We start from the raw sequence: 23,066 nt of genomic DNA, 5'->3' as shown, positions 1-23,066 counted from the left end.
AAAGCCACTAGCCTCTGCGGTGACTTGTGAGGAAGAGGGAAGTCAAACTGTATACTGAGCAGGTGTCTGCACCTGCTCTGTATTGTAGAGCTCTGACTCCTGCCGTGTAGGTCAGAGATGTCTACCACTGCTCAGGCTTTTGGTACCAGGAATCCACAGGCCTCAGGAATCTTGGGGGGAGGGAGCCAGAAAAAAAGACCTCTAGCACACCAACCAGGACACTGGGAGGTTCCTGGTTTCAAGTTCATGTTTAATCAACTAATTAATGATTTTGTTTCATAGCTATTTATATTCTACAGAATGGATATAAACCCTGAGCAATCACCAGAAGATCTTTTTAAAGACTCAGGATCAGGGACATTATGGCGAAACCTCTTTGAACTGTCCAAGTGGAAAGTACCTGGCTTCCTAGAGGAGTCCAGTGAGTAGTAATGGGGGAGGAGGACTCCCCAGAAAGGAGCCTACACAATCAGAGGAGCTGCTGCAGCTGCCTCTGAGACTCCCAGCATTCAGGGAGAAAGCCAGAATAGTGAGATCCACAGGCTGGGACACAAGGAGAGAACATTTCTGAACCTTGCTCCTGGTAGGCCTGTCTCTCTGGGTATATGGAAGCCAGAGTGCAGGGTGTAGATCAGTCATGCCCAGAGTCGTGGTTACAGAGGCCTTCATGTCTTTAGGAGAGTTGAGTACTGTACCTATTGTTCAAGAAGCTGTGAAATCTCAGCCATAGGGAGAAAGTTGCCCATCTACCATTTAGCTTACTAATAAAATATATAGGACATAAGCAAGCTGGAAGCTGTCTTCAGAAATCTTTGGGAGAGCCCCAAAGTTCATCCTACCTAGGAAAAACTGGAGCATGATAACTATCGGGCTCAACGCAGTCCTGTGACCCTGGTACCTCCAGCACTGGCCCCTCATGGGACCCAGGTATCTCCAGCACTGTCCCCTGTGCTAAGGAAATTACCATCTAACCTTAGAGAAAAACCTGCTCTTAAGATCAGCAGTAGTTCTCTAGAAAGCTTAGAGGCTTATTGACATTTACAGCAGCCTCATCCTTGAAAACACTGGGGGCCCTTTTGGGGAGAGAGGTGACAGGGTTAATCTAAGGGCTGGGGAAGGCAGAGAGAGAAAGGCCTTGAAACCACAGTGAAGCCAACCAGATTAATCATAGAGGAAGGGGGGTGGTGGTGGTAGACCATTAGAAAGACAAAGAGAAAATCATGCTGGAGCAATAGAAAGGGAAATCTAATATCAACTAGGGAAAAATAAATGGAGATTAGGGCAAACAAATTAGCTTTAATGGGTTCAATGCTAATACAAGAATAACAGTGGAGCTGTGAATGCCTTTGAGGGGAAGATGGGATAAAGAACCCGGGCAGTCAAGCAGGCAGGGAAGATTATGCAGGGAAAGGGGGTGACCAAAAGAGCCAGGGGAGGGAGGGGGAGGGGGTGAAGGAGCACAAGGGGCAGGTGGCACAGAGGAGGTCTGCTGTCTTTGATAGGAAGGGGCTAGTGATAGTGGGTCAGAGGGATGGGTACAAATAAGGTGAAGGAACAGGAAGAGACTGAGGTCAGGGGAAACCCACAGGAAAGGCCGAAGACAAGAGGCAGAAACAGATGTAAACAGAGCAGAGGAAAATAAACCAGTACTGAAGAGTAGGGAACAGAAAGGAATTGGATTTTTTTCTCTCTCTCTTACTGGAAAAAAAACCAAATAGTGACGATGTAGACACCAATCCTCTGACATATGGAAACCTGGAAAGGACTTTAAAGTGGGTTTGGAAAGCACACACTTGGTAGGTGGCATTGAAGGCCTGTTCAGTCTTTGGGAGGGTCTGACTATGCACGGGATGGCCACCTTGCTGTCAAGGGTGGCAGGAGCCAGGCAGTGCAGATTATTTGCTCGGGCATCACATGGAGAAGCTCCAGCTTGCAGGTCAGTTCTGGCCCGATTGTAATGTATAGCCTCGGGCAAATTATGTACCATCTTTGCTCCTCACCCTGTCATGTAAAATGGAGGCCATGTGCTTCTACCTCAAGAGCTATTGTGCGAATTAAATGAAAAGATGTGCTTATATAGTTCTGCTTGGCTCAGGAACTCAGTGTAACTGTTATTCCTAAGCATTAACTAACCCAGGACAGGGGCCGAATATACAACATAACCTCTTTTCTCCTTTTTTAGGGATATTGGTAAAATACAAGTTTGGTTCTTTTTCATCAATAGGCTAATCCAAAGGAATGTTCTTTATACATCCTTGTGTCCCTCCTTCTGTACCCGTACAACCCCCTCTCCATGGTGGGGTACTGGAGTACAATACTGCTAAACCTCAGCATCCCCACTCTCAGGGCTGATCCAAGCAAGGGCATCTGGCCCTGTCTTCCAGGGGAAGCCTTCTAATCCTACTGGGAAAAACTCTTCCATTTGGCTGAGCTTCAGACCGTAGGAGACCCAGGATTGCTGTTGCTTCTCCCGGCTGCCTTAAAGCTGGTGGAGGAGTGGAGCGGGCAGATCAGAGGCAGGCATCCAAAAGAATGCCCAGGAGTCAATGAGTAACCACCCAGTCATGCACTTCAGGAGGAAAAGGAGTGCTGGCGTTATTCTTGACCCCCAAGGCATCCAGAATCAAGCTTTTCTCATCACAAAGGACTCTGAAATAATGAGAACAGAAAACAACCCAGGAAAGAGGGGCAAATATGGTAGGGAAATTTCTTACTTGCTGAGATGTGAAAAAGTAAATTGAAACCATTGCAGAAAGAACCATCTATGAAACCATACCTTCCAAAACATGGATATCAAAATGGACCCAGGAATGGCAAACCTTTGTAGATGGCTTACTGAGCCCAGGTCCAAACAACATACCCAAGCAGAAGAAAATGAAGTTCACACCAAGGTCATAATTTAGAGGTGAAGGACAGGTATTCTGGTCTCTATCTCACACAGCTTCTGAGAATGAAAATCAGTGAATATATAACCCCACTCAGGAATCACTGCCAAAACACATGCTGGGAAGCTGCTCATCAGTTGTCGTGTCCATAATGGACTGCTAAAGCGACCAACTGGTAGGTAGTAGAGGGCTGGATGACTTCCTTCTTGTCCCAAGTGGTTGTTGGCAGCATCACCTCAGCAGTAGCAGTTGATCTAGATTCCAGATCTCCTAGAGCCAGTCACGTGTCTCCAGCAACATCTGGACAAAACCATCAATCATAATACAGCTCCAAGCCCCAGATACCATGGAGTTTCCTTCAAGTACTTATACTCTGACATCATCAGTTTTTCCCTTTGCTCCCTGCAGCCTAAGGACAGTGGCTGCTCCCTCTGATGGTGCATCTGTTACTCAAGATGTTCAGACCAGAAGCATTTCAAATTTCAGACATTTCTAGATTTGGGGACACACACACGCACATGCACGCACACACACTCTCAATCTTGAGGATGAGATCCAAATCCCATCATGTCACTGTGGCATTCATTTATGTTTCCTATAATCCTTATGCATGTAACCTGAAGGCCATTTTGCGTGAGATTTCCTTGCACCTGTGTTTTTATGCACACCCTTCAGAGAAGTCAGGTCAGAAACATTTAGCTTGTTGGTACTAAAGAAGTTTATGAGTTTTGAAAACATTTGGTATTTGGGGAATTTGGATTAGGGATGATCACCCTGTGTCTCAGAGATACTTCATTTCTTCCTTTGAGCTCTTATATTTGTTGACACCCAGGGAATTTTGTTAAAACACTTCTGCTGAAATTCCTAGGAACCGGTTCTGCCTTCTGATCATACTCTGAATGATGCTACCAGAAAAGATCTAGGGAAACCAGGTCCTAGGATTGGAATGTCCTTGTCATTGTCCTTGAAAGTAGTGGTGAGCTCCTAGGCAATGCAATGCAGGAATGTTCCTTTTCTTTTTCCTTTTCTTTTTTCTTTTCCTGACTGGACTACCAGCTACCAGAGACAAAGTAGCACTTCCCACACAGTCACAAGTCAAAAATTTCTCTCCTCAAGCAGATATCTGAATTCCCAGGAAAAATAACTTCTATTATTAATCTACGGTCTCCTTGACTTGATCTGTGATTTGTGGATCTTCTCCTTAACAGAACTGTAAGTCTCACAAGGCCCAGGCTGTGTAGTCACCCCACCATTCTTCATGGAACCTTTGCAAGCAGAGTTAAAAATAAAAAGCTTCTTAATGAGGAATTTAAGACCCACACTGTGCAAAACTGTAGCAATAGTACTTATTTCTCCTCAAACTCCTTCAGAACATGCATCCACATTCGGTCATAAAGCTGGTTCCTCACAAAAGTATGAACCCCAGAAGGGTTAGTTCGAGCATCAGAGGCTTGCTATCAGAACCAGTAGAATGGCCACTGCATTCATACCCTAGCTCCTTCTAATGCCATGAAAACCTTGCTTTTTCCCAGGCTGTGACGTGTGGAGCTCTTTCTTCGAATACTTATATGTAGCAGTCTGTGGGAAACAGAATTCTGTTGAAGGCAAAGAATATGTAGTCTTCTCTAAACCTCCTGTAGCTGTCTTCTTCCCCACTTTTCTTCCCTCTTCCTTGCTCTCCTTAACTTTTTCTTTTTCCTTCTTCCATTTTCTTTCTTTCCTCCCAATAATGAATTAAGTAAGCATGATTTGGTATCACTGTGTACCAAGCATTATTGGGTAATAAAAATAATAATAAATAATAAACCACCCTTCAGGAGACATATGCCAGCAGAGCACAGTCAGTAGCTGAGCACTTACAGTTTGTTAAATGTAGTAGTAGAGCTTGGCCCTGGCTCCTTTAACAGAAAGGACTGGAGGGAGTCGGCAAGAAAAGACACAGAGGACTTCCTGTAGGAGGGTAACTCCTGAGGTATAAATGAAATCAATTAGAAGAAAATAAGGTAATGGCACTGCAGGCATGGGTGATGACATGAATGAAGACTCAGGGCAGGACTTAGGTACTGTGACAAAAAATGGTAAATATTTATGTGTACTAGGACATTAATTTTAACTCTTAGACAGGTGGGAAATGAGTCAAGAGAGAAAAAAAGCTCATGGTGGGTCTTGTCTGACAAATTTTAGAAGCATGAACATACCATGAAGGAAAGGATGCCATGTGTTTTCTTTAAACATTCTTAAACACGGGAGTGGTACATCCAGATGTGGGTTTCAAAGTGCTGATTTCCAGCTGCATAACTAAGAGTTTCATGGTGAAGGTTGGAGGGAGACCTCCAGGTAACCACTCCTACCTATCCAGATTATATGTCACCTATGGGGATTTTTTTCTTGATCTTGTTGGAATGATTCCATCTCTTGTTCCCTCTTCATTATTCTTTAATTCTACATCCATTGTGCTAGAAGATATTGGCATACACATTTAGAGATAGACCTGATATGATCTGATGAATATTCTGTATGGGAGAATGGAACATGCTAAAAGCAGTTGGCTAATTCCTAATGGATATATTTATTTAACATGTTGCATAATTTAACAATAAGCAAAACAGAAATACTTTTGACCCCATGTGGCTTTTAGTCTTGTAACAGAGGAAGGTAATTTTTCATTTAAGTAATTAGGCAAAGATATTTGGATCATCCCACACACCCTTTTCATTCAAATTTTTACCTGACTGTGAAAGTTTCCCTCATCATTTTCAAACAAATTTCTAAAAAAAAAAAAAAAAAGAAAGAAAGAAAGAAAATTATACTTGATGCTGCATTTTGATGAACACTATGTAATAAATGTAAAGAATGCTAGGAAAACATCTAAACAGAGGCTCAACCTCATCTGTAATCAAAAGCGAAGTTCCTCAAGGCCAGTGACTCCACGTTCAACTACAGGGTAACAGGATTAATTGGATAAAAGGGGAGACAGAGTTCTAAGTGGAGGAAACAGCATGTGCAAGGGCCTGAAGGCAACATATGCACTGACAGTAGCACAAGGGCACTGATGGAGAGTGTGGTAGAAAACAACACGTGATGATGCAGAGGGACAGCCTCTATGCATTCACAGGGCTGTTGTCATCAGCCGAGACGGCCTGGGGGTGGGTGGCAGCGGTGGCAATTATTTATTACTTAAGAGAGTTCTTATGGGAAGTTGAGTGTAAAGGGGGAGGGGCAAGTCCTTTGTACTCATGATGCTATGAAAAGATAGGTAGTAGGTAAAACAGTAAGAATAGGCTGCCCAGTGAAGCTGTGTAGAGTGGGAACAGCAAGCACATTTGAGAGATATTGTGGTAACAGAAAACGGGATATACCCCAGCAGAGAGAAGTGAAAAGCCTAGACTGCTCATGTAAGTAACCAGGAGCCAGTCATGGAAGCCTGTTCAAAAGGGAGAGTCTGGCACCCTCTGCCCACACATCGCTAAGTGTTTGAGCATATGCCAAAATGATTCAGCTGATTCCTGAAAGGGAAGGGAAGGGAGGAAATGGGAGAGACAGGAAAGGCAATTGGATTACTTCTTAAGGCATTTGGGTTGAAAAAAACAGGAAGAAAGAGTTTCATAGCCAAGGAAAGACAATTCAGGTAGGGGCTAGAGAGAGAGAGAGAATAGATTGATTTCATTTTATTTGTAGATCCAGAGTAAGAACCCAGGAGACAGTTTGTGGTTAAAAAAAAGTTTTTTTTTTTTTTTTTGAAGTAGAACAATAAATTATAGAGTCAGTTTCAAGAGCATTTGAAACATGAGAGGTCTATGAGAATTAATGAGAAAGGTAAACAGTAGCCTAACTTAGCCACTGTCTTTCTCTTCTCTAGCTTCCCTGAGAGGGACAAGGGGCAGACACAGAGACAGACACCAAAGGTCAGGATGGGCAGGGGCAGAGTGGATGCTTGATGCTGCTTCCCAGCAGGACAACTAATTTTCTCTAAACCCAAGGATATAATGTGTGCATATCTGAAGAGATATGGTGTACCAACTTGGGACAGTGGTATCCTATGGTCTAGAACACTTTCCTTAGGCACAGCTTGAGACAAAGTCCTTGGATTTTTCCGTAAAGGCATAAAGCCAAGAGGAGAAGCTGGGAGGTTGTAGTCATTGTAGACTTGCAAGCCAGTGTCCTGGGGAAGGGTAACACCAGACTGAGAACATCAGAGGCTCATTAGCATCAACAAGGCTTATTCTTCATGGAAGGGAAGTAGCATGGTTTGAAGGGTACCCCTTCTCTTAATATAGCCTTGCCAAATGTCAAACGGCTGCCCACCTTGACTCTCTTTGGAGTTAAAGCAAAAATAAATAAATAAATAAATAAATAAATAAATAAAAAATCACCAGATAGTAAAATCAGTTTTTCACAGCACAGCACTCAATGCTCAATGCTATTGTTATTTGGGGGTGAGCTTTAAGGAATCAAGAAGATGAAAAAAAAAGGTACTGTGGAATGTGATTTGAGGGTCCCACAAAAGGGACTCTGAGTCGGGTGCTTTGTAAACCAAGACTTGGCTTCTACTCTTAAGGAATTCATAAAGAAATGAAATAGATAAAGTTGTTGGTTAGAAGTCAGTGATGTGATGGGTAATGGTGCAAAGGCTGGGGGCACAGGAGAGGCGCGTTCTCGTCTTCAGTGTTTGACATTTGTTCATGCAATGCAAGTTTTTAGTGAGGCCTTTGATTCATTCTTCTATCCTTACTTCTTAGAACCTTCTAAGTAGAGAAGAAACCACTGAACAGTGTCCTTGGACCTCCTCAAATGGTCATTTCCCCCAAAGGATGCTTTACAGCCCTGCCAATCTCTTTAAGCCATCCTAACTCCTCTCTGATCAGGGAAGCTTGCATTTCCCTATCTGAAGACCTTCATACTCAAGAACTTTCTTATATCCAGCCAGGCTTCCTCCTACACATCCATCTCTCTTCACCCACAGTCCTCTAGACATACAAAAGGCCTTTGCTTATGAAGCTTCTAACCTCCTCCTGGTTTACACTTTCCCTAGCCCTACCTCTTGACCAACCAGGGAGCTCCTACTTAACCACTGGCTTCCGGCCTTAAGGTCCACCTGCCCATAAAGTACAAAGCAGCATGGGAAGGATGTTCCACAATGGGCATCAGCCCCTCAATGATGGCAGGAAGGAAGCCTGCACCCACCTCTGGGCATTTGGTGGTGAATCACTAGAGAGGTCCACTCCCCCACACCGGACACAGAAAATACAAAGGCCCTTCCATTACAGAACTCAGTTCAAAACCTCAACCCATAGAGGCCACCTTTATGTGCAGCCAGTTGGCCCTTCTCAATCTTACTTTCATGCATGATCTATAGAGGCAGTAAAAGGCATTCAACTTGGTGAAAGCACCAGAACTTTATGCAATTAGCCTTTTCTTACTTCCTATGGTCATTTTGTTTGTTTTGTTCCTTTTTTTTTTCTAGTCACTCCTTGGACTCCTCTTTGACTGCCCATTGCTCCTCCAAGGGACTTCTACCTTAACACGGAGATTCCTAATTAATCTGGTTGTGTCCCATGAACTGGTTTAAACATTCATGTCTTGTTCAATTATACAGGGCCCTGTAGCTGAGTCACCATTGGCATTTTGTTAATATGTGTTGGATTTAAATGAAAATAATTAAATACACATAATGATTACACTTCTTGGAAAAAGATTGGAGGAAGAGAGAATGTGATCTTGTTTGTTTTATCATCCATTGCCCAATGCCCAACCTAGCCAGTGGTCCCACAGTATACTCAGCATTCACACACAATCTGGAAGCTTCTTAGAAACACAATTTTAAAAAAGCTTGTATTAAGTCTTTGAGGATTTCCTACAATGTACCTTGATCATATTCATCCCTCAACTTCCCAGATCATCCCTCAACTCCTCATCCACCCAACCCCCAGTGTGTGTGTGTGTGTGTGTGTGTGTGTGTGTGTGTGTGTGTTTGTGTACACCAATCCACTGAGTCCACTTTGATTTGGTCGGCTACTCCTGGGAGTAGAACCAGATGTCACACCATTAAAGAACTGACTCTCTGTTTCCTATCAGCAATCAAATACCAACAGGTTCTCAGCCAGGGTTAGGGCTTCCTGTTCTTCCCCTCCTCCATGCTGGGCTTCTGCTTGGCTTGAACTTGTGTAGGTTTTGTGCATACCATCACAATCCCTGGAGTTCGTATGTGTACTGCTCTGTGGTGTCCAGAAAACACTATTAACTTGAAGTCCTCCACCACCTCTGGTGTTACAATCCTTCCACCTTCCACTCCCCACTTCCTGCTCTGCATAGACCTTTGAGCCTTGGGGTGTGTGTGTGTGTGTGTGTGTGTGTGTGTGTGTGTGTGTGTGTGTGTGTGTGTGATCTATGTATCCCATGTAGGGCTGAACCTTCCAAAGTAACATATTCTCTTCACCATGAATAGTTGTGGACCTCTGGCATACACAAATTCTTGGTTTGGTTCTACCCTAGACCAACTGATTTTAAAATGAGATATTGTACTCAACAGGTTTCTATTCAATATACTATACAAGAGACTCTCATGTGTATTTCAGTTTGAGAACTTGAGAACTACTATCCAAGTGTTAGAGCCAAGCCAGATTGATAGTATTCAATAATATTAATATTATAATGAAAACCTTTGTATTTATATCGACTTTCAGCTAAAGAAATGCTTCTCCAGTGTTATCCCATCTTCCCATTACAATGAGGAATGCTGCCAAGCCCCATTTCATGCCTACCCTTACAACTAAATCAACTCAAACAATATGACGAAAACACATAGAGTCAAGACAGCAATCTGACTCAAGCTCTTCCACAATAAAATAATGTGCCAGCAAAGTCACAGTTCAGGGGACAGAGCTGTGACTAGCTGCTGTGCAATAAGATTCAGTACTGTCCTGAGCATCTGGATTTCTAAGGAGTCTGTGTCAGTCCTGAGGATAATTTAGGACCATATTTTATTCTATTGGCGAATCACAAGAGTAGATTTTACTTTTTGTTTTGTTGCAGGCAAAATGCTTAATTTGTGACACCCCTATATGATACCCCATTTCATATATATATATATATATATATATATATATATATATATATATATCTGACTTCCAGATAGAGAGAGATTCTAGCAAAAAGATCTATGCCTCATGCAGTAAAAATTCTGGAAAATGGAGACAAAGTAGGCCTGCCTAAAGTCTTGTACATTTGGATAGCTGTCTGATATGCCCTGGTATTCAGTGTCTAGACCCCAAGGAGTCAAAAAGCAATAATGAGGAAACGAGGGGCAATTTCTCCACAAAGGGCAGCATGGGCAGTGAGGAACAAGTTCAAGAGCAGTAAAAGCCACATTGTCCATCACCTGGGCTGGACTGAAAGTTCTCAAGATACTTTCCAACTCATGGAAAAGTATTCATTAGGACAGGTGGCCTAGAACAGGCAGGCAGAAGCTGTTCCTGGAAGATGGACCGACATGTCCCTTATGCTTGGTGAGTAGCCAGTGTGTTTTTCCTCCTGATTTAATGCCAAGGACAGAGGCTTTTCACCTTGTTTGTTTGTTTTAAGGGAAATTATATGTCCTGTTGAAGACATCTTGGGCCCCTGAAGAGAATTTGGGAGGAGGTTCTGAATGTGCTAAGTCAGTGGGTGATAATGAGCACAGTGTGCCCAGCAAAGGCACTTCCCACCCTTTCCCATATATATTGTTAACTGGGCACACTGGCCTGGTATCAACTTCCCCTTCTCACTGGCTGTCTCTTTATGACTCCCTGTACAATACTGGCTGCTATGCAATAAGCTTCATGGGGTCCTGAGCATTTGGGCTCAATCCTTTCTGCTCCACATAAACTTCTAGAGCTTTTATACATCTCCACCCTAAAATAGATTGTCAAATCCAGTCCTTGGTGTCGAAGGATGCTAGTCAAGCCTAGGCAATGGCACTGTCATCATAAGGAGACAGGGTCAGCTCCAGCTGTCAATCAAGGGCTCACACAGAAACAGCAATGACTGGATTTCTAAGCTTTGTTTGGATCATCGATGTTCTTCACATAAGCTGAGTCGTTTGAGTCAAGCCCCTGAAATGTTCTTTATGACCTTCTTTTTGGAAATTGGACATCTCAGTTCTGAAATTAACCCAATGTGGATCGTAGAGTTGGAAGTATTGCAAATCTAGCAGATACCTATCCATTAATCTCAAAACATTTACATGTGCTATCCCCCTGCTTCAAACAGGGTCCTCTTTCTCTCCTCTAGCACTTGAATCTCAGCTTGAACTTGAGTTTGCCTTGAGTCTCAGCTTGAACTTTTCCAAGAACCCTTCTGTGCTTCTTTGACCAGGGTCAAGTCTACTGATTCAATAATTACCTCTCTAAGCATGAGAGTCCAGAAAAGATCATGAGGGATGTTAATTAGCTGGTCTAGGCTCCTGCTGCAATAAGTCCCGTGAGGTGGTAAAAGCATGCAGATAGCTTGATTCACCTTGGGGCTTCAAAACTTGCTAAAGCACCTGTCTCACACTAAGCATTCAGTAGATACTGGTCTGACTAGATATGTATGGTCAGAATGAAGTATAAAACCAGTCCAGTGATAGAGGCCAAACCAGGCAAACATCTAAGGCTTGGCTTGCCATGTCCTCCAGTGCCCCCATCCCTGCCTGACACAGTGTCCTAGTGAGTTCTCAGCTTTCTGTTTTTAGTTCTCTGATCTGTCAGAGAGAAGAAACCTTGGGGTTGCTTAGGTGAGACAGCAACAGGCAGGGCCTAGTTTATTCTGACCTACCACAACCAGAGATCCTCTCCTTCGCTTCTTTCATGTTTGTGTAAAATGTGGTTTTGTAGCTGGGCCAGCTGGCACACATCTTCAATGCCAGCACTCGGGAGGCAGATGCAGGTGGACCTCTGTGAGTTCTAGGACAGCTTGGTACACAGAATGAGTTCAAGAACAGCCAGGGATATACAGAGAAACCCTGTCTCAAAAAATCAAAGAAAGGATGAAAGGAAGAACGGAAGAAAGAAAGGAAGGAAGGAAGAGGTAGGGAGGAAAAAAAAGGTTCTGTAGTTTAAGAGAAGCAAGACAAAGGGAAAAACCTTCACCTTCATTTTAAGAAAAGAAAAGGAAATTCAGGGGGAAGGGAGATATTTTTCTCACTGTCACTCAGTGAGCTGAGTGTCTCAACTTAAGAAAAGCCTGACTCTTCCACTCCTTTCATGTCTGCAAATGGAAGAAAATGTGGGAAAGGGGTCATTGATGATACTTGACACAAAGGGCGGGGCTTCTGAAGGAGATGGAGCAGATCTAAAGGGTCACCTGATAGTAATGTGCTCTTTTGGAACCCTCACAGGACAGATGGGGTGGGGTGATAGGCCACACATAGAAGGAGAGCTGAAGGAACTGATCATGGAGTCACACAGTCACACATAGAACTCATACTCAGGGCTAGGTGTCACTCAATATTTACCCCCTGGTTCTGATAATTGTCCCTTACAAACCTGTCTTTTTAGGCCACGGAGGGCTGAATCAGCTAGGAGGGGCCTTTGTGAATGGCAGGCCTCTGCCAGAAGTTGTCCGTCAACGCATCGTGGACCTGGCCCACCAGGGTGTAAGGCCCTGTGATATCTCTCGCCAGCTCCGAGTCAGCCATGGCTGTGTCAGCAAGATCCTTGGCAGGTAAGCACGAAATTCACCACAGGCCACCTTCCCTGCAAGCCTCACTTTCTGTGTCAACCTCATAGCTGCAGGCCCATGTAGCATGCGACCTTGTGTTTTTCAATCCACAACTTTCAGAGTATCTGTTAGAGAAGCAATGGGAGTGTTTGATGAAATTCACAGCCCAGCCCTACTGACTCAGCCTTTCAGTTAGGCCTGTGGCTTTTGCAAGATGGCTGGGAATCACAAAACTCAGAAACAGGGAGGATTGAGAAGCCTTGGTCTGTAAGGCCCAGTGTGGTGGCTCGCAGTTCTGGCTGTGCCTGGAAACTCTAAACTCTCACAATAAATAAGAAGGTCAGGGTCTAGGCTGGAACACAAACAATAGGAGGGAATGGACTCAGATGTATGCATATCAGTAGACCCCACCCCACTCACACAGTTCTAATTCTTTCAGCCAGGGCTGAGAATCACAGGGCACAGATTCAGAAGGACAAGGAACATAAAAGCCTTTGACACTTCTGTCAGAAATACCCTTTAAATAGAGATCTTGGGAATTTGGAAGTTCTATGTCCTGTCCACCTTACTCATCAGCCCACAGCATACAGACCCTATGTAGATTCAAGGGAAACTGTCTCACGGAAGTAAAGGGACTGGGCTGATGGGCCATGGAGAGCCCTGGCTCTCTGCCTGAAGCTATTAGAGGAAGGAGGCCTTTTCTTAGGGCTAAGGAGAGAGCATTAGTCAGATGACTGGAGTCCCAGAGAGGAGACAAACTCTGAGTGGTGATGACAATGGCGTTTTTTAAAAGACCATTTTATTCATTGGCAGAAGAGAATATAGAAGACCAAAGGAGGCCAGAGAGTATCTTGACCAAGCTATCAATCTGTCAGCCAGCTAGTTGTGGGGTGGGTAGGTCTGGAGGAGGAGGCTCATCTTCAGGGGCTGAATTAAGCCAGGGATTCAAAGTGAGGCTGGGAGAAGCAACTTCAACTTGAACCATGGAACCTGGTAGAAAACCAGAGGGCAAAGGGTGAGAGGGACGGCTCAGACTTGGACAAAGCAAAAGTGACCCAGCAAGACAGCAGAGGGGTCAGTGATTCCAGCTGGCTTCTCTGAGCAAGGCCAGGAGAACAAAGGAGTAGAGTCAGTTATGCCAAGAGAGGGCAGATGAGAGAAAAGAACCACTGCAGGCCCATAACTCCCAGGGTCCTTTCTTATGAGGGAGAGAGATCTTTGTGTGCTTTCTGATGCTGGCCAGGGGCAGAAGACAGAGAACCCAGGAGGAAGCCCTTTGAGAAGGGAGTTTTGCTTTGGTAACAGCACAAATCTACCCAAATAAGAGGAGTGGACTGCTGGAGAGAAATCCAGTGTTAGGCTGAGTGGGAGTTGGGGGAGGGTCATATCTCACTCTTACACCTCTTCTCGGGAGACTCAGAGGAGTCAGAGTCTCTGGCCAGGTCCCTGTTCAAAGGCCCCACCTGCTTATCCGGTAATTTGGGGGGGTTCTCTATTGGAGTAGGTACTACGAGACTGGCAGCATCCGGCCTGGAGTGATAGGGGGCTCCAAGCCCAAGGTGGCTACCCCCAAGGTGGTGGAGAAGATAGGGGACTACAAACGGCAAAACCCTACCATGTTTGCTTGGGAGATCCGGGACCGGCTCTTGGCAGAAGGCGTTTGTGACAATGACACTGTACCCAGTGTCAGCTCCATCAACAGGTGAGAGACAGCAGCTTCCGGTGCTCTCCTAGACCCCAGGGTTCTGGAAGATTCCTGAAAGAAACATGAAGAGCCTGGCCTGGATAGATTAGGGGTTTTGGAAGAGGCTTTACTTTAAAGAATCAGGCAGGAGCTTTCAGGCCTGGAACATGTCATCCCTCCCAGCCTTCTCTTGTTCCTGTTATGGAGCCTCCCTTTATCCCCACACTATGTTGTCCTGTATCTTGTTTTCTTCCTTAAGAGCTATTGTCTCCTTTCAATTCATGAAAGAAACTTCTTGAGTAGATCCCTTCCTGGTCCTTATTGGAGTACTTGTCTACTTGTCCACTTTCCCAATCATTTGTTCACTGCCTCCATTGTTCATTTACTCACTCATTCATTCATTCATTCATACATCATTCATTCACTTATTCTGCATTAGTTCCCAGAACACAGAAAATCCCTATCCTTGTGGAGTTTACAATCTAATGGGGAACACAGACACAGAGTACCCACAAAGACATTGCAAAAAAATGCAGCTACTAGTCTGCTGAGGCTAGGAGCCTGATGGCATGTGGGCTAGTCTATGGTAACTTTTTTTTCTGGAAATTGTGAAGGCCTTTCCCTAAGTAAGAAGCAGTGAGTAGGAATTAACTAGGTGGAAAGGGTTACCAGACAAACTCTGCAACTACATACTAAAGCCTGTAGCTACTGAGAGCTTGGACATGAGATGTAAGAAAGTCAGTCAGGAGACAAGAGGAACCTGAAGTACACTAAGTATAAAATGCCAGAAGAAACTGTCCCCAAGAAGCCTTTGGTCACTGTAACAGATTCCTGCCTTTAATGCTTGTGCAATGGGAGGTCACTACTGTGTTTTAAGCAGGAAGTCGATGTGTGCTTGAATAGCTCACTCTAGCTGAAAAGGAGAGAAACAGTTAGACAGAATATCTAACTTGAGGGATCACTTCAGGACTCTAGAGGAACAGGGCAGATGGTGGCACAGGCTCAGACATTAACAATGAGATACAAAACAGTATCAATTCTGGGGATGCTATCAAGGTCAAATATATAGAAGCCTGTTGAGCTGCATCTGTATTTCTGCCTTGAGAAACCCATGTCTCTGGTCTTGACACGGGACATGGAGAAACAGGTGTATGAGGTGAGGTCATAGCTTGATGGTTGACTCACTGAGTTGGGGACACATGTAAGACATCTAAGTGGGTTGTCATAAAGGTGACTGGATCCTGGAAAGCCATAGCTCCTGTGTCATCCTCTCTCTAACAGTCCTTCTGCTTGCTCACAGAATCATCCGAACCAAAGTGCAGCAACCATTCAACCTTCCCATGGACAGCTGCGTGGCCACCAAATCTCTGAGTCCAGGACACACACTGAGTGAGTGCTCAGGGATTTGACTGTTCCCACAACTTTGAATGTAGACCCACACCCATGTAGACACAGATGCATACAGACACACACGAACATATGATTGTTCATATGTTTGTCTATGGACTGAATTATTACCCTGAGACAAAGTCTACTTCCACACTCATGGGAGACTCACAGGAACATGGGAAAATGAACACACTTCAGACAAACGTAATTCTAGGAATCCCTCCCACCAGCATGCCCCTGGAGTGAAGGACTCTAGCTCTCCAGGGCCTTTGTCCACAGCATGGCGGTTGTTTTGAACTCATGGTGGCAATAGGGGTTGTGGGAATATGGTTTCCCATTTCTGACCTCTTTATTCCTTTGCAGTCCCCAGCTCAGCTGTAACACCCCCAGAGTCACCCCAGTCGGATTCCTTGGGCTCTACCTACTCTATCAACGGGCTTTTGGGGATTGCTCAACCTGGCAGTGACAACAAGAGAAAGATGGATGATAGTGAGTTCTCTGGTGACCTGTGGGTGGCATGAGGCACAGGAGACCACTCAGTTCAAAAGTTTTGATAGGAAGATATGCCTCCCTTTGGTCCAGGACTGGGTAGGGTTCTGAAACCCCCTATTCACAGGAGCATGGGTCCTTCTTCTAGCTGACCCTTTCCCTACCTCCTCAGCCCATCTGCTCCTCTGCTTTGGCCACTTGGTCAGGTGTCTTGGAAGAGGGGTCCCCTGAAAGCTTTCTCCCTGCCTGCCTGGGGGCACTAGGTGATCAAGACAGCTGTCGGCTGAGCATCGACTCACAGAGTAGCAGCAGTGGTCCCCGAAAGCACCTTCGGACAGATGCCTTCAGCCAGCACCACCTTGAGCCGCTTGACTGCCCGTTTGAGAGGCAGCACTACTCGGAGGCCTATGCCTCCCCCAGCCACACCAAAGGCGAGCAGGTAAGAAAGCAGGGTGCAGGGCATAGACGGGTTAGGCAAGGACCAGAGCAAAGTATGAACTCTAGCCATCAAAGCAACTCCAAATTTTTCCTATGGGCTCAGGACACACTTGACGCAGTTTCCAGCTGCAAGATGTCTTGCTGGTGCTGCTGCCCTCTTCTCATAACCCAACTCTGAACTCTAAACCTAGTTCTTGCATGCAGGGCCATCCTTTTGCCATATGTGGCTTTCTCCAACAATAGAATCAAACCCACAATTGGAGTTAAGGCTCTCACAATGACCTCAATACCATACCTAGCCCCACCTCCATAGCCTAGGATTCTGTGTGACTCATGTGCTCAAGTGCACCGACCTCATTCCCACCTCTCTGCCCTGGTACATCATGTGCCCTCCTCGTAGAATGCCTTTCTTCTCATTGCTCTACCTGGAAAAATACCAGCTGGCTGCAATGACTTAGCTCAGTCACCCTCTCCATTAATTTGTCCCTGCCCCTCATGTATGATTCACCCCTTTGGCCCCTGTCAGCCTTCTTGCCTCACACATGACTTCTATTGACTTTACTGTGCATTCTAATAACCTAATGGGTAGGGGGTAAAGGCAAAAGACTTCTTAAAGACAGGGTAACCTTTTGATGTATCCCTGCCCCCTCTCTAGAGCCTAACATCATCATCATCATCATTATTATTATTAATTATTATTATTATTACTTTATGGTAGTGATGGAGGTCAAACCCAGGACTTCACACACACTGGGCAATTCCTCTACCTTTGAGTAGCATCCCAAGCCCAAAATTTTAATGGCTACTCAATGAAGGCATATCAAACAAATGAACCAATGAATCAATTGAGAAACCAAGAATAGTAAGACACAAGCTATGGGGAATTTTCCCCTCCATATCTTAGGCATGGAGAAATGGGTTATAATGGGATGTCTTCTGTAAAAAGCAGACAGAGATATGAGTATTCCCACACTGAGGCCAACAAATAACCCATAATGCTAAAAACCACTTGTCAATGGTTCTAAAGTCTGTCTCTCTTCATCCCATCTAGTCAAACTCTTTGGGGTATGGCCTATCACTCCTCTTGGCTTGAGGCAAGTCTATAAGTACACCTTTAAGATCTGAGGGAGACAATGATGATGCTAACAAGCAGTTGAAACATTGCCAATGAATGGCTGGGTTGCTGGCCCTGTGCCAACCCCCACAGCTGGGTAGGCAATATGCGTCAGTGATTTTTATCAGCCTTGGCTATGACAGCTGTGAATGGTGTAGACAAAGTTGGCTATCAGCAGATCCAGGCAGAAGGCCTGGGTGCACATCTGATAATCAGAGCATGGCTCTAGGAGGCAAGTGTTGAGTCTGTAGGAAGCTCATTCTATGGCGATGAGCCTGCAAAATGCAATGTGCATATACTAGTTACCCTTGGAGAATAATGTGGCTTTACCCAGGAGACCCTTGGTATCCACTAGGTCTTAGAGCCATTTCCTGGCTTCATCTATACGTTCTCCAAAGGACCTTGCTTGGTTAGAGTGAGCCCTTGTGTCGCGCTGGTGGGCATATGCATGGAAGATCTTAGGATGAGAGACTTTTAGAACTACAGGAGACTTGGTGGTCACTAAGCCTAGCTTTTCAATTTGTATGAGGATTACTCAGGGCCTGGAGCATGAGAAGACTTGGGGAAGCAGATGATTGCAGAGTTTAGGGCTGCCAACCCTAATTTCATTCATGTGAATTGATCTACCCTTACCTTTTTTTGACATGGCAATTCCATGGTTGTTCTTCTCCTGCCTCTTGGTTTGGTTCTTTGTTTTTGTTCTTGTTTAGACAGGATTTCTCTGTGTGGCCTTGGCTTTCCCAAAACTGGCTTTGTAGACCAAGCTAGCCTCAAACTCACAGAGATCCTCATGCCTTTGCTTTCTGAGTGCTGAGATTAAAGGTGTGTGCCAGGGAGTTCTTACTAAAGACTAATAAAACAAGAGCATGTGAAAATCATTAAGCTTCTCTAACTCTGCAGCCTGGAGGAGTAAAGTGAAGCCCAACCCAGTGTCCCTCAGCCATTTCTTACCTCTTCATCCATTCACTCATCAGGCTGGAGGGACAGAGAACACCCAGCCTGAACCTTGCTCTTCTGCTTATTGTGTCTGCTTCTCTAAAGTAATCTGCTCCTTCATTCAGGCACATAAAGCTTGGTGTCTTTGGGAGACAAGATGGCCTTAGCATGGGACAAAGATACATACTTCCTGTCTGGAAAATCAACAAGGGTGAAAGTGACCCCATTTCTCAGTGCAGTGTCACTCCCCACTCCCCAGGTGTTGCTAAAAAATCTGTGTAGCTCTTCCTCTATATTTGAAGCCTACCACCATGTGAGCCAGCAGAATGAGAGAGAATGTTATGAAGACAGGCCAAGAATGTGGCAGTTACGGCCTCTTCCTGTAGTAGTAAAAATATGTCTATCGCCACTTCTTGCTGAACATCTGTGCTTGCTGAGTATTCTGTGTCCAGAAACACTCTATTTAAGATCACAGATAATATTTAATCGGTCTTGTGCAGTAGATTCTTAAGATGGGGGGGGGATCAAGACTCAGAGTTCAAACAGACCACAGTTCCCTACAGATTGTTGCAAAATCAGAACTAAGTCATTTCACTTCTGAATCATTATGCTCTCCTGCCCCCAATTCAAGTTCAAGCCTAGAAAAAAAAATCCAGTCATTATGGGCATGTTTAAGATGTTAAATGCAACACCATCCAAATCTCCTACTATATAGCTTTCCTTTACTCTTTGCCTGGATTGGGGACAGAAACTTGATTTTGAGTAAGTATTTTGCTGTCAAATCAACACATTCACAAGACATTGCAAACTTTTTTTTTTTTTAACACTCTCTAGAAATTAGGTGTTTTGTTCAGTTTCATTAGAATCAGCTAGCTCTGAGCAACTCCACCCTGCCTCTAAGTAGGCCCCCTCGGAAGAAGGGAACGGGAGTGCTATTTAGTCAGTAATTGCTGCTCCATGCTGATGGTGCCCTGGTGGCCTCCAGAATTGACTGCAGCTTCCAAAAGTGCCCTGCATGCAACCAGAAAATGCTGTGACTCCTTGGAGAACTGAGCTCAATGGAAATCACTGAAAACAATTGTCTTCAGCAGAACTGTTATATAACCAGGGAATGTTCCTTGATTCCAGTCTTCTACAACAGTTCATACAGTGCTTTTGTGAAATGTGGGACCTGTGTGTGTGGAGTGGATGTGAACTGTCTTTCCCTGGGAAGAACAGCAGGAAGCCAAGGGGAGGGTAGCCTATACTCTTGTCTTTAGCCTGACAAATTATTTATGCAAGGAGTGCCTCATGCCATAGTCGTGCTCATACCAGGGAACACTAGTAAGAGTTGAAATAAGCTCTTATTGAAGATGACCCCAAGTACTTGAAGGAATGTTGGGGAAAAAAGGGAATCCTATGTATCTTTCAAGGTGAAACTAAATGTTTCCACTTGCACATGAATGTAAATCTGACAGTCTTACTGGTTCCCATCACTGGGTTGCTCAATAAGAACGATAGCAGCAAAGATCGAATGTGAGCAAGTGTAAGAAGTGATGGCTGCCATCAGTCAGGGGCAGCAGCTATAGTATGAGCACTGGAGCCCAAATCCTTGCTTCACCCCCAGGAGAAGGGATAAGTTTCCTCAGCTCTACACTTGCATTTCCTAAATCAGAATCAATTAGAGTGAAATACTCTGAGCAGCCCCACTCACTCCCTGCCCCAGCCCTAGGCAATGCCTCCCTATGTTACAGCCCAAGCCATATGAAATAAGAAAGAGAGCAGCACCCAGTCAGGGCATGATCCTCTGATGGCCAGTCCCCATCACATACCTGGGCTTCTATGCCGCTGATGGGCCTTGAATTCTGAAGCCAGGTCCTTGGAGGTTTCTAGGCCTTTGAGTGGAAGAACAAGGCCCTATCAAACAAGCTATGTGGAACCAAGAAATGAGCAAGAAGGAAGACACAATGAACAAGGGGCTTTTCCTGGGGACATTGGTGCTACCTAGTCCAGAGACAGACAGTAGGGTCAGTAGGAAGACAGCCTTGCTCAGGGAGGGGCCTTGCTCTCCCCTGCTGACTTCTCTTTGTTCTTTAGGGGCTGTACCCACTGCCCTTACTCAACAGTGCCCTGGATGATGGGAAGGCCACCCTGACACCTTCCAATACACCCCTGGGACGCAACCTCTCGACTCACCAGACCTATCCGGTGGTGGCAGGTAGGATGCCCAGAGGCCCCTGAGCCATCTGGACCCTACTGTGAGGGTCAGTATGGGCTTGGGGCAGGGGAAGGCAGGAGTGTCTGGCTGGCAGGAGGAAGGCGTTTGGGGTGCTGGCCTGCAACGGAGATGTGGACTATGCTGACTGGGCCTCAAAGTGGAGCAAAGGGGTGGTGCCTTCAGTCTTTGGCACCCCCTGGATCTCCTACTCCCTCTTGCAGGGAGAGGCTGAGCACACATATACTTCGGTCTCCCCTTCCATCTACACTGGCAGAAGGCACAGCAGGGAGGTAGAGCCTCCAGCTCCCCCATCTCATTCCATCTGAGGAACACCCCAGCTCCCCATCCTAGACTCCTCCTACAGCAGCCAGGTCTGCCTGTCCCCATGCCCTTGCCCCATCTCATGGCTTGGTTTGTGCATGATCCCGCCCCATCATCTCACACCCCTCTCTCCTTGTTGTCTCCCTCCCTCCGGCAGATCCTCATTCACCCTTCGCCATAAAGCAGGAAACCCCAGAGCTCTCCAGTTCTAGCTCCACCCCTTCCTCTTTATCTAGCTCCGCCTTTTTGGATCTGCAGCAAGTCGGCTCTGGGGGCCCAGCAGGTGCCTCGGCCCCACCCTTCAATGCCTTTCCCCATGCTGCCTCCGTGTACGGGCAGTTCACGGGCCAGGCCCTCCTCTCAGGTACGACAAGGAGGTCCTGGGCTCTGCAGTGTCGTGGGGTGGGAGGGAGGTCACCAAGGCCTCTGGTCTGATGATAGATACTCCCATCTTTAGCTCAAATCTAGCCCACCACCACCCTAGTCTCTATTTAGCACACGAGTCTCTTCTTGTAGGCAAAGTCAGGAATCAAAAATAACCATTTTGGGGGTTCTAACAAGTGGGATATATCACTTCAAGAAAATAGGGCCATACACAGAACCTAGGTACTGTAAAATATGAACCCTTTTTTTTTTATATATAGATTCAAAAAGAAACAAAGACAAAATATGGAGGGGAAAAGACTATTGAGTCAATTTCTGGATCAAGTTCCAAAAAAAGGAATGTTGAGTAACCATTTGTGGCCATCTTCACATGCAGGGAAGTGGCAGCATCATTAAAGGACCAGAGTATCTCTCATTGCCTTAACTTGGTGACTGCATAACTTCCCAGCTGGAGGTGTTGAGGTCCTTGTTCTGGCTTACAGTCTGAAGTAGGTTAGGGACATATAGAGCAAACCAATGTATACTGAAAAGGAAACAGCCCAACTACAGTCTCCAGATGGGCTGGCTGCCCATGTGTCTAATCCCAACTGCATCTTCCAAACAGGACATTATCCCAACCAGTCAGGACCTGAGCAATGTCTTAAATAACCAAAGTTGGGTTTGGGCACAAGCAGAGACACCTTAAGTCTTCAGATATCTGACTGACTATTAAAACAGGGGTCCTGGGAGGTCCCAGAACCAAGAAAGGAAGCCAGCTAGTTTCCGGCTGAGCATCTTCTGTGTGAAGAGAGCTGTTTCCACACAATCTGGATAGTTAGTGACAGAGGACATGGATCTCTGTCTCCTGTTCCATGGCCTTGGGAGGTTCCATCACCTTGGGAGGTTAAAGCAGAGATAAGGGAGATGGGGAGACTTGGTACAGAGACAGCCCAGAGTTGTACAATCTAAGCCATCTGGACCTGCAATTTTCCAGTATTCTAGACCTCTCTTGCAACTTCAGATGAAAGCCTTTGCCAAAACCAGGTGCCCCAACCAGAGCAGAGTAGCTCCATCTGAAGCAGGAATGCTGCCTCCAGAGGTCCACAGGCTTGAGATGCCAAAGCAGTGTGACTTTGGTTCTCTCTGGGTCAGAGGATCTAAAGGCCCAGAGACCCGGAGACCTCAGCCCAGGCATGCTTTCTTATAAGTGACAGCATTTTCAGTCTGACTGACAACTGCTATTTCCCCTCCCCCCCTTCCTCGTGCATCCATGTGCCCTAGTGAGGGAGACGGGCAATGTGAGGGTGGAGAGGCAGTGGTTAAGAGTCTAAAGACAGGAAAAAAGTGTTGACTTGGAGTTTGAAATTTCCAGAGGGTGAAGTCAGCAGAGATGGCTCATTTGTTTTGAGCAAAGTGATTAAAAGGCACAAACCTGTGAGTTGAGTGAAATTATGTCAGCCAGAGAATGCGGATTGGGAGATGGAAGAGGGAAAGAAATGGCCTGTGTCTGTCCTGGGAGCACAGAGGCTGCATAACAGGGCACACTTGTCTGTGTCATGGGAATGGGAGTCT

The 23,066-nt window shown here is 45.5% G+C and overlaps 1 protein-coding gene across 4 annotated transcripts in view; it reads left to right on the top strand.

Moving 5' to 3' along the window:
- The window catches only part of Pax8 (paired box 8), a 57,019-nt gene that overhangs the window by 20,849 nt on the left and 13,104 nt on the right, over positions 1–23,066 (top strand). Inside the window, exons 3-9 of one of the 4 annotated variants that reach the window (XM_051184751.1) lie at positions 12,401–12,566; positions 14,068–14,265; positions 15,548–15,636; positions 16,000–16,125; positions 16,389–16,564; positions 20,690–20,810; positions 21,289–21,495. In XM_051184751.1, coding sequence (XP_051040708.1) covers positions 12,401–12,566; positions 14,068–14,265; positions 15,548–15,636; positions 16,000–16,125; positions 16,389–16,564; positions 20,690–20,810; positions 21,289–21,495 — 1,083 coding nt within the window. Of the gene's footprint in view, positions 1–12,400; positions 12,567–14,064; positions 14,266–15,547; positions 15,637–15,999; positions 16,126–16,388; positions 16,565–20,689; positions 20,811–21,288; positions 21,496–23,066 lie in introns of all 4 variants that reach the window. The other 3 variants (XM_051184749.1, XM_051184753.1, XM_051184752.1) reach the window with 3 other exon arrangements.

This window comes from Phodopus roborovskii, unplaced genomic scaffold, assembly GCF_943737965.1.
Source record: "Phodopus roborovskii unplaced genomic scaffold, PHOROB, whole genome shotgun sequence".
Classification (NCBI taxonomy): domain Eukaryota; kingdom Metazoa; phylum Chordata; class Mammalia; order Rodentia; family Cricetidae; genus Phodopus; species Phodopus roborovskii.
The sequence above is the reverse complement of the archived record's forward strand: the minus strand, read 5'-3'. Positions and strand labels throughout refer to the sequence as shown.